General features: G+C 36.5%; 1 protein-coding gene across 9 annotated transcripts in view; it reads right to left on the reverse strand.

The window, feature by feature from the left end:
- The window catches only part of RCOR3 (REST corepressor 3), a 57,236-nt gene that overhangs the window by 41,909 nt on the left and 3,273 nt on the right, over nucleotides 1-12,054 (reverse strand). For 8 of the 9 annotated variants that reach the window (XR_007130959.1, XM_047753972.1, XM_047753976.1 and 5 more), the window contains exons 3-5: nucleotides 5,281-5,358; nucleotides 2,300-2,352; nucleotides 80-241 (exon numbers count right to left, since the gene is read on the reverse strand). Coding sequence is in view for 8 of the 9 variants with exons in the window: in XM_047753972.1 (XP_047609928.1) it covers nucleotides 80-241; nucleotides 2,300-2,352; nucleotides 5,281-5,358 (293 nt within the window). In the remaining variant the exon portion in view is untranslated. Of the gene's footprint in view, nucleotides 1-79; nucleotides 242-2,299; nucleotides 2,353-4,723; nucleotides 4,907-5,280; nucleotides 5,359-12,054 lie in introns of those variants that run through there. The other variant, XM_047753977.1, reaches the window with a different exon arrangement.

Genomic DNA, 12,054 nt, shown 5'->3' on the forward strand with positions numbered 1-12,054 from the left:
ATAACTAGGAAGTATTTAACAATGAAGAGAATAGGGTGTCCTTCAGGTACAAATCACAGTAAGAACGAAATTACCATACCATTTGCTGAATCCTGTGAAAGCTCTTCCCATGAAAACTAAAGGCTTGTTCAAAGAGGACTTTATCTTCCACTGTCCACTCATCCGGAAAGGGAGTGAAATTAGGGAGATCAGCAAGGGACTTCTCAATGTTATGTTTATGCCAGAACAACATGCCAAGTGCCTTTGAAGAGAAATCATTCCCCTTTGGTTTTAATGCACTTATGTTCCATCACACTTAAAAGAGTTAAACACAAATTAGGTTAAAACCTTCAGCCTATGACTTCAACTGAAGACACACTCACAGTTTGGGCTTTTAATCAGGGGTGCCCAGGGAGCAGACCTCACTCATTTATTTCTTTTAAATCAGGGCCTCAAAACAGTCAAGTTCTACATACCATATCTGCCGTAGAAGCTACAGGCAAAAGTGAGCTGAGGAGAGTGACTGTAATTACTAAGGCAGGTCTGTAGGGTCATTTCGAGACTTTCCCTCACATTTACTTGTTTGTCAGTGTGGAGAGACAAACATGCTAAAAGGAAAAATAACTTCTAAGTCAATACTTGAATGAAACTATTAATTATAACACAAAGCTACAAGTGCTCAGTTAAGACTTAGTAGAGAGGAGTTCCTGTCGTGGCGCAGTGGTTAACGAATCCGACTAGGAACCATGAGGTTGCAGGTTCGGTCCCTGCCCTTGCTCAGTGGGTTGACGATCCGGTGTTGCTGTGAGCTGTGGTGTAGGTTGCAGACGTGGCTCGGATCCCGTGTTGCTGTGGCTCTGGCATAAGCTGGTGTCTACAGCTCCGATTCAACCCCTAGCCTGGGAACCTCCATATGCCGTGGGAGCAGCCCAAGAAATAGCAAAAAGACAAAAAAAAAAAAAAAGACTTAGTAGAGAAATATTTATGTTTTAACCCATTGAAGTGTATCATGGGCTAAACACTTCCAAGAAGTGAGAATACCTCAACTGCAATATTAACAGTATTTCACCACATAGACTTTTTAATGTTCTTTCTTAACATAATATACACAGAGAATTATTATGGGACATATTAATAACTTCAATGACTTTATTATCAAATCATAGGAAAGCCTGAAATGGACAAAATTCAACAACTTTCTTTTCTACTATACTACAAGGTACTGAGTGTCATTTAGGGAATAAAAATTATTTTTTAAGAAGAGATATAGCATATTTTTAAACAGTGAGTTTTAATTTCTGTACTTTGATAATATCCCTTGAAAATGAACATGAAAATTAACATATGTACAGTCACATTTTAAAGGATTAACCTTCTCAAACAAATTTTAAAAGAAAATTAAGGCTTAAAAACAAATACATAGTCCAAGTCTTCAAAATCCACAGAAAAGTTAACTACAGTGAGACAACCATCCCAACTTCACAGTAATAATTTTCTATTATTTAACCATGTTTAGCTCTTAATAATCCAGGTTACAGAAAAAAAAATCACTTATTTTACTATTAATCCTGATAAAGACTGATCTTATACTCAGTTGAAATGAAATTTAAGAATCTCTATTTTGGAGTTCCTGCTGTGGCACAGTGGGTTAGGAACATCTTGGGGCACTGCAGAAGTGTGGGTTCAATCCCTGGCCCGGCACAGTGGGTTAAAGGATCCGGCATGGCATAGATTGGATTCAATCTCTGGTCCAGAAACTTCCATGTGCCATGGGTGTGGCCATTAAAAAAAAAAAAAAAAAAGGAATTCTATTTCATTCTCATTTTTCCATGTTCTCCATTCCTTTATTACTGGGGCTAATGAACCAAATGCCATATATATCTCCTCTTGAAGTTACCTAATTTTTTGAAAGCCCTTTGTGAGTTATTTCCTTCAAAATTTAAAAATCTTAAGTATTTCTTTAAATAAGAAGTTTAACTTTTAGGTCTCTTAGATTAAGAAGTCAAAGAGAATTACCTGTATTCAAAAAAATTTTCCCTTTTTAGTAAATATTTGCTAGAGCAATCCTGAAGGATTTCAGATACTTTAAGAACGCAAAACAGAGGTATTGAGAGATAAATGCTCAAGCCCTTAAGATAAATGATGTTTATAAAAGCAAAATCCTTAATGTTGAAAGGTCAGACTTTGCTAGTACTTTTGTGATATCTAGAAGTTGGCTGAACTCTTATGTACTTTCTTAGGACAAAAACTATCATGAAATGGTCTCTGGGTTTGATAAATGCTGATGCGAACCTTACTATTAAAATGCTTCTCTACATACCTGTTCCACATTGTAGCCATGTTTCTCCTTTGCAATTGCAATATATTCATCCACTGTAATGAAACAGTTATACAATTAATTATTCTCATTTATTCCATCATCCCCAGTGTACTTTTTTTTAAAACCAAAGCAAAATTTTTTTTAAAAATTGTACTCTAGGGGTTTAAAAAAAAAAAAAAAGCCAAAGGCATTTTCATTAAATGTTATAAAAAAGAAGACTTTCACTTCTATGAACAGGATCAGAAGCTTATTTGGTTTAAAATTTTACCTAGCAGTATTTATCTCTATGACCAGATAGCATATACTTATTAAATTCATAACTACAATTGTTTTTGTACACAGACCAATCTGTGAATAACCAATAGTGCCTAATTACAATGTAAAATATTAGATAATTTCTTGGTTTTTCTGCTGCAGTCTTTATTTGAAGAGACATCACTATTTAAGACTCCATTTCATGTTTAGAGTTTTCCCAAAGCTTTAACCTTTCCATTTCTGATTGAGCTCTGAAGGATGCTTTAGAGTTTGGGTGGATATAGCTAATAACAACAGTTTAAATATGCTGCAGTATCCCTAAAACTTTCTTAAGCTCCTCCTGAGAGCTACACAAAAAGTATAATATTCTATTTTATTATTTAAAATATTTACTAATATTAAAATGTTTTAATATTCTACTTTCATCCATCCTCAATTATTGTAATCAAGCCAATAGAGTAATATATATATATACATATATATGTATATATATACACACACTGCCTTTTTCAAGGCTCCACTGCTTAGTAGTCTGCCATTTCACATTCAGCAAGACAATTTTATGCGAAGTCCATTATGATCCTATGAGACATATATATATGTAAATTCTTTAAGCACATTTTTGAGAAGCAGTGGTTAAGGGGTTAAGAATTCTGATCTTAGAACAGCTAGTCTACCTGGACTTGGTTATCAGGCTTGTCACTTATTTTTGAACTTTAAGCAATTAACTTGACCTTTTTGTACCTTATTCTCATTACTCTAAATGGGAATAAAAACAGTAGCTTCCTCCTAGGATTAAATGAGCTAATATACATAAAGTGTTTGAAATAGCAACTGGCACATTTTAAGCACTTTTTTTTTTTTTTATGAGAGCCTGCTCTTATTAATAGTACTGTACAGTTTAATATATAAGTATGCTATTATATTACTATTATGCATTATTATTACTAACAATAATGCTGTTAGAATAACAACTAATTTTTATGGATATTATCATATCTCCCTAAGACTGTAAACTTTTGATGAAGAAAATTCAAATATTATATTTTGTTTAGAACCTATAGTACTTAAACATAACAGGTCTAAATACATGCTCATTAACAAAAATGTCTTATAGTCCTATAAACAGAAGTCTAAACAATACCAGTCAACCTGTGGTTCTCAACCCCGGCTACGCATTAGAATCAGCAGGGGAGCTGTAAAAAAGTAAGTCCTGGCTCTACCTCTGAAGATTCTGATTTAACTGGTTTGAGCAGAGGCCAGACACCAATAGAGTTTTTAAAGTTCTCCTAAGTGATTCCAAAGCACAGCCAGGGCTGAAAACCACTGCCCCGGCTCTTTAGTTGGATACTCCACATGCAGCACATGTTGGCTTTCTGAATTTTGTTTTTCACTCTGCTAAGAAATGTACCATTATATAAAATGGTGCTAAAATAGCAAAAGCCAATGCACCCTGACACTCAGTTTGTGAATGAAAACCTTTGCTTGTAATGGAGAATGAACCAAAAAACCCAAGAGTCTGTTTCAGGTTTCTCAGTATGTAAAACGTACAATTTCATGTTTTCTGTTAAGAATTCCTCAAGGGCATTATAATCTCTAGACTGCTAACTAGACTTTTTGCTGATATTCTAAAAGCTCTTAGGAGTTCCCGTCGTGGCTCAGTGGTTAACGAACCCAACTAGGAACCATGAGTTTGCGGGTTCGATCCCTGGCCTTGCTCAGTGGGTTAAGGATCTGGTGTTGCCGTGAGCTGTGGTGTAGGCCGGCAGCTGTAGCTCTGATTAGACCCCTAGCCTGGGAACCTCCATATGCCGAGGGATTGGCCCTAGAAACGGCAAAAAGACAAAAAAAAAAATTAATAATAATAATAAATAGAAAGCTCTTAAATAGGAAAAAATATCAGGTATGCAGAATGATACTAAGTTTTCAATTTTCAGTTCTCTTATTGCATCAATTAAGTATGACTAGACTTACTATGCACATGATATACAGCATCATTAATTTTCATGGGACTAAATAAACCACCACGGGACATCTTTTAAGATTTAGTAAATATTTTTAAGAGACAAGTTTATTTTACAGCTGCTAGAATAGCTGTTCAGCGGTTTTTGTTTGTTTCAATAAATCAAATGATAACTGAATGGAGGGTGGGGATCTTAGTTTTGTTACCTGCACGTTTCCTATATCTGATGTGCCGCAAAGGATCAGGTCCGCTACATCACATTGAAGTCTAAAGCCACACCATGATTCAAGAAGTGCATGGTCAATGATCCAGAAGGTCTCCGTCCAGAAATGGAGAGCACAAAGATGACCTGATTGATGGCTGCTGAAGTCAGTTCTTTCCCCTTTCCTCTTTAAAATGGTAATGATAGTGGGCTCTTGGAAGTTTGAAGGCATTTCTTTAGAGCTTCATATACTGAGGAAAAGCCTGTGCAGATGTCTACATAGTAACTCCCTCCCCTGCTTGAGGATTTAAGCAGCAATGCCATCAGATCCTAGGTTTTCTCAGTCTTCCTGGGCCTGACACAAATTGGAATGATCAACCCACTATCTTTCAAAAGGAAAAACATTCTAACATGACAATCTCCATCAAAAAACAAAACGAAACATAGACAAACTGATTTCTTATGAGAATCTAAGAGACTCAAAAACAAATATAAGTTGCATTTTTTTGAGTTGGTTGAGATCCCTATTGACATAAACATTCAACTTCCAAGAAAACTTACATTTGGCATCTGGGATACTGTGATACGGAGACCATACGAGCATTCCTCCATTGTCTTTATCTGTGTACTTCGTAGCACCTAGAGAAAAAAATTATATTTTGAATATGATGAACTTTATTTACATTCAAAATAAGTATAAACAAATTAAGCTTTATTTCTATTTTAGTACAGTACCTGCAAAAGAGGACAAAGAAACAAAGTATGGGAAAACAAGAGATTTACATTAAATACAGTAAATTTACCATTTATGGAAGTGAAGGAAATTTTACAAACACTAAAGCTTATCCTCTTTAAATTAAAATGCCTTTATTAAGTACATTTTATATCTCTACCTCTTGGCAGGTAATAAACCTGACCTAACCTTCAATATATTATTAGGAGTCATTAAAAACTCTGACCTTATGGAGTTCCCCGTGTGGCTCAGTGGTAACAAATCTGACTAGCATCCACTGGGATGCAGGTTTGATCCCTGGCCTTGCTCAGTGGGTTTAGGATCCCGTGTTGCTGTCAGCTGTGGTGTAGGTCACAGATGCAGCTCGGATCTTGGTGTTGCTGTGGCCGTGGCGGAGGCCAGCAACTACAGCTCCAATTCGACCCTTAGCCTGGGAACCTCCAGATGCCATGGGTGCCGCCATAAAAGACAAAAAACAAATAACTCTGACTTTAAAACTAGTGCCAATACCTCAGGTGGTTAATTCTGTTCCTCCCCATATCTAGATGGGCCAAGATTCTATAATTTTTAAATACTTGCCTCTGCTTTTTATAGTTTTTATTTAATCTTATTCCTTGCTAGGAGTCTGCCAGCTATTCCTTTTTAAGAGCTAATGTCATTTATTAATTTTATATTTATAAAAGTTTGTCCTATGTAAAACAAAGTCAAAAATATAAAATAATGCTACTTCTTAACATAATCTGAGAGTCTACTTCTAATCTAGAAGCATACTATTGCTGTTTCTCATTTATTTCTAATCTGTTATAATCTAAAAAGTCAGAAAAATCAAGTTCCATTGAAACTGCATATAAATTAAGAATAGACAGAACGAGAGTTCCTGTTGTGGCACAGTGGTTAATGACTCCAACTAGGAACCATGAGGCTTCAGGTTTGATCCCTGGCCTTGCTCAGTGGGTTAAGGATCGGGCATTACCGTGAGCTGTGGTATAGGTGGAAGACGAGGCTCAGATCCCACGTTGCTGCGGCTCTGGCGTAGGCCAGCATTTACAGCTCGGATCAGACTCCTAACCTGGGAACCTCCATAGGCCACAGGAAGGGCCCTAGAAAAGGCAAAAAGACCAAAAAAATAAAAAATAAAAAATAAAAAAGAATAGACAGAACGAATGAAAGGCCTAACATCACTATTCCAGAGCCAAGTATGTGCTGCTGGTTTCTGTCTTTACTTGGTGGTCTTTTTTCTGGTTTCTTCCTAATTCTTAGACGCATTTAAGTTAATTAAAACTATGAGCTGTTGATAGCCAGCACCAACTAATAGCTATAATTCCAAAATTATGTGCAGAAAACATTAACAGAATTCTGAGGTTAAACTGTAATCATTCATAAAGTTTTAAGATATTCAGAATGAAGACCATTCACTTTCAGGGGTAAAGAAAACTACTACTTCTTTTCTCAATCTAGAAATGTTATCTATTGAGCAATAATTTAATACCATCCAATAGCTTTTTATTTTTGGAGAATCTCACACATCACTACTGTATGAAGATACAATTGTTAAATTATGTATGTTTTATTACAAGGAAAAATTAGAGGCAGAGAAAAAAGAAATGAGACAGTATCATCAAGGTTTTCAAAGCATAATTACAAAATAAGTCTAAAAGCAAAACCTATGCCTTTTTTTTTTTTTTTTTTGGCTGTCCTGTGGCACATAGAGCTCCTGGGCCAGGGATCAGATCTGAGCTGCAGCAGCGAACTAAGCTGGATCCTTAATCCACTGTGCCTGGCCGGGGATCGAACCCATGTCCCAGCGTTGCCAAGAGACTGCCATTCCCATTGCACCACAGCAGGAGCTCCAAAACCTATTGCATTTTGCCATAAATATCTTCAATAAGAGAGGATAAAAACAGGAGCTGGGAATTTATGAAAATGCAAGTTAGAAGTATATTATCTAAAATGTATATTCAACGAAAATAAAATTTGTCTTTTAAAACTTCAATATTAAGGTATATATTTAATTTTTAACCACAGAAAATAAAACACAAGAGCAAAACAGCTGAAGCACTTAGAGGAAATAAGACAGACATCCTATCTAAGTTCGTCAGAAGCCTTTATTTGATTAATATAATCTACTGCTATTTCTAGTGGGTATCCTAAACATCAACCCTTTAACATGGGACTGATTCTTTTTTACAACAGATCGTGACAATAATTTAAATCCTACCTAACAGAACATGGAAGGCAGCAAAGAAAGGTTTCCGTTAAGTTTCAAGTCTTAATAGCACATCATGCTTAATATTTAAACATATTTCCTTGCATCCGATTCTTGTATTACAGAAAGTCTCAATTAAAATATTTTCATTAAACATCTCTTCTTGAACAAATATAAACTATTTTCTTGTATTCTTTTCCAGGAAGAAAACAGTCAAGTTTCTCCCCCAAACTCCTAGCACTGTAATTAAGGGCCCTATCTTCTGACAGAAACTGGCATCCAAGTGTGGGGGCTAACGGAACGCCTAATGAGGCATTTCACAAGGTTCTTTCCCAACCTTGAACTGGGCTCCACACTTCCACCAACTCCATCTCCAGCTAGGTCCAAGAGACGACTGATGTTCACAGGATGAAAGGGATTTTAATCCAGTAGTTAGGAGGATAACCACTATAGAGCCAGATTCCAGGTCTGAATCCTAGCTCTGCCACTTCCTAGCTTTGTCACCTTGGACAAGTCTACTTCATCTGTCAGTGCCTCAGTTTAATCCATCTTTAAAAACAGGGCTAACAATAACCTCCTGCACAGGACTGTAAAAAAACTAAGTGAATTCATACACGTACAGTACCTGGCATAAGGCAAGGACTATGTAAGACCTACTACTATTACTACTATGCGCTTACTGAAGACAGTTCCCTTCTTTCTCTGTGCGGAAAGGCTTCTTCTCACCTTATCAATCCTATGAAAATAGAAATGAATAAAATCTCACGGGGCTCTTATTCAAATGGCTGATGATCTCTTTTATCAACCCCTTGAAAATGAGACAGAATAGCTGAAATGACCTTTCTGTTTTACTGCCAACTCAGACCTGATTCCTCTCCTACAAAAGAGGAGAAAGTAACTTGCATTAAAAACAATTTATCCCTCAGGATGACTTGCACTCAGTAAAGCTTTACCCTTTCTATCATAAAGGTTGAAGTAAACTAAGATATTTAAAGGAAATAAACACAATGTTTTTATTTTGCTTTTATCTAACAATATTTAAGATTATACCTCAAAAATAATACTAAGAATCCATCTTTACTCAGAAACAAAATAACCAAGGGCTTTGAAGTAGCCTGTCTTCTGAACGGATTAAAAAACAAGCAAACCAGATTTCCTGTCATGGCGCAGCAGGAACGAATCCAACTAGGAACCATGTTTTGGGTTCGAACCCTGGCCTCGCTCAGTGGGTTAAGGATCTGACATTGCCATGAGCTGTGGTGCAGGTCGGCTCGGATCCTGAGTTGCTGTGGCTGTGGCGTAGGCCAGCGGCTGTAGCTCTGACTGGACCCCTAGCCTGGGAATCTCCATATGCCACAGGTGTGGCCCTAAAAAGCAAAAACAAACAAACAAAAAACCAAGCAAACCAAAACCTGAACAGCAAGCTACTACAATTTTAAAAGACTACAGGAAGTAATAGTTATGAAAATAAAATGATTGAACAATCAGTTTTTTTAAAGTATTAATGAAGCCCTCAATGAATCCTTCTGAAATCTTGTAGGTCTCCTCGACGGTAACTGGTACACTTATGAGACCAACTGGGGAAAACCAACAACAAAAAAACGAAAGTATAATTTTAATTAGGACTTCTACACCAACAGCTAATCGCAAAGTAAGAACAAAAATACAAACCTTCTATTTCTTTTAAGATTTCCCTTCCGACATCCAAAATAAGAAAGGCCTTTGATGGACATCATGGAAAAAATATTCTATATAAATACTGAGAATAGAAAGACACTCCAAATATTTTTAAAAATTTTGCTATTTATAAACTAGGCTCCGAGTTATATAGTTAATGTGCCAATGTGCTTACAACTGAGGTAAGCAATTTTTCAACTTCATCTCCCCTATGCTTTTTTTTCCCCAAGACAATCTGCCTGAGAACTCACTTCTAGGATATATGCTTATGCTACTTTTGACCTTCTTCCTCACAAATGCCCTTCTCTCCCTTAAAAAAAAGAAAAAAGGCAAGTCTCTCACCCATCCTGAATTTGAAAAACCTCTATGATGCCAAACACAGGGTGTCAGCAAAGCTCTCCTTTACTCAAGGCACCATGACTATTACAATTTTAATCAATTATGCAGTAATTGCAATAACTCAAGCCAGAAAAGATTTAACACTTAGAGCCTTACGTTCACAAGACTACATACTACGATGGTAGAGAAACTGGACAGATGATCAATAAAGCAACTTTCAAGCAAAAAATGTATTATAAAATTCTTTAGGAAAAAGGCATGGAAATGATTTAAAAAAAAAAAGGGAGCAATGTTAGAAGCCTATTTATATTTTATAAAATAGATACTACCATATTACCATGGTATTTATATTTAACTGGATATATTTAAATAAGGATATAACAACTTTATTTCAAAGTATAGATATTTTCAATACAATGGAGATACACTGAAGATTATATTGTTATTTATGTTTATTTTTTTCTATTTTGTCTTTTTAGGGCCGAACCTGCGGCATACGGAGGTTCCCAGGCTAAGGGTCCAACCGGAGCTGTTGCTGCAGGCCTTCGCCAGAGCCACAGCAATGCCAGGTCCAAGCCGAGTCTCTGATCTACACCACAGCTCATGGCAATGCCGGATCCTCAACCCACTGAGAGAGGCCAGGGATCAAACCCACACCTTCACGGCTCCTAGTCAGATTCATTTCCGCTGTGCCTCGACGGGAACACCTATTTTTAAACTAATAAACCCAGTGATAAATAACAGATGTCAACTTAAAAATGTTTTTTTCCAAAATTCTTTTGAGTATGCAAGCAAAATACTTTGAAGAGCACTGTTTTAGATACATTAATTTTCACTTATCATATAGTTAATACTATCTCCCTTTTACGAATGAGAAAACCAAGGCTGGGATACATCCGTCAGGTGTCCAGTTCATTCAAGGTCACTGTGCCATATTAGCTAAAAAGCATATGATAAGAGGTAAGACTCTTAATCATCACACAAATCTGCTCATGATGTAAGCACAGTGAATAGCCACTAAATAAAAGCTGGGAAGGCCTAGCGAAGAATCAAAAGAAAAAGAGGCACCTAAAAAAGAATAAGAAATCCACTTAATAAATGTTTATACAGGCATTCTTAGCGATGGTCCGTTAACATAAAGTTCCCAATCTCCTAACTTCAGTATTTCCAATTTAATCTCAGTTCTTCTCATACTTTCTAAAACACTCATTTTAATAATTCGTTCTTTCTATTCTTATTGCTATCATCATCACTAGCATCTCTTCCAATAAAAATATCCTTCACAAGAAAAATCTTTTAATCTTCCTACATTCTCATCATAACAATATTGACACCTAAAGAATTTTTCTTCCAAGGATCCAGTGTTGCCCTGAGCTGTGGTGTAGGTAGCAGACTCTGCTCAGATCTGGCGTTGTTGTGGCTCTGGCATAGGCTAGTGGCTACAGCTCTGATTAGACCCCTAGCCTGGGAACCTCCATATGCTGCGGGTATGGCCCCAAAGGGACAAAAAAGACAAAAAGAAAAAAATCTTCCAAATGAGTTAAATGGCAATGGGTGAACAATCTCCACAAGATAGTGTTTATGAGACTAAAGATGATAATATGAAAAAAAGAAGAGCTAATCATTTTCCAATTTCTATCATTAGTTAATAAGCATCTTGTCTTCTTTCATCTCTTCCAAAGAAGTATAAGTTCTCACCCAATCATACTGAATTGATGTGAAGTAAAAACTTCAAACAGCACAATACTTAGAATTAGATAGAGCTGTGGTACTATGTTGAATTGCATGAGGCTCAAAATTTCCTTGTTAAAAAGCGTCTAATAATTGATAATCTGCATTTGCTTACATTTGCCTATAACAGCTATAGAAAAAGCCCACCTAAGTAGCTGGTTTTGGTTGTGTCCTTGGGTTCAATATTCTGCAGATTATTAGGCAGAAAATGAATATATGCAGAGCTTCTCTTACTGTGCTTCACAGATGTTGCATGTTTTATATATTGAAGGTTTATGTCAAGCCTGTGTTAATCAAGTCTATCAGCACCATTTTTCCAGTAGCTTTTGCTCATTTCCTGTCTGTGTCAACATTTTGGTAATTCTCGCAATAGCTCAAACTTTTTCATTATTTTACTTTTTACAGTGCTCTGTGATCTTTGATGTCACTACTGCAAAAAGACACCAACTCTCAAGAGGCTCAGATGATGGTTAGTATTTTTTTATCAATAGTTTTTTTTTTGGTCTTTTTTTTCGGGGGGGGGCACACCCTCGGGATATGGAAGTTCTCAGACTAGGGGTCGAATCAGAGCTGCAGCTGCCACCACAGCCAAGCAACAACCACAGCAATGCCAGATCTGAACCACGTCAATGCCGGATCCTTAACCCAC

This window comes from Phacochoerus africanus, chromosome 11, assembly GCF_016906955.1.
Source record: "Phacochoerus africanus isolate WHEZ1 chromosome 11, ROS_Pafr_v1, whole genome shotgun sequence".
Lineage (NCBI taxonomy): Eukaryota > Metazoa > Chordata > Mammalia > Artiodactyla > Suidae > Phacochoerus > Phacochoerus africanus.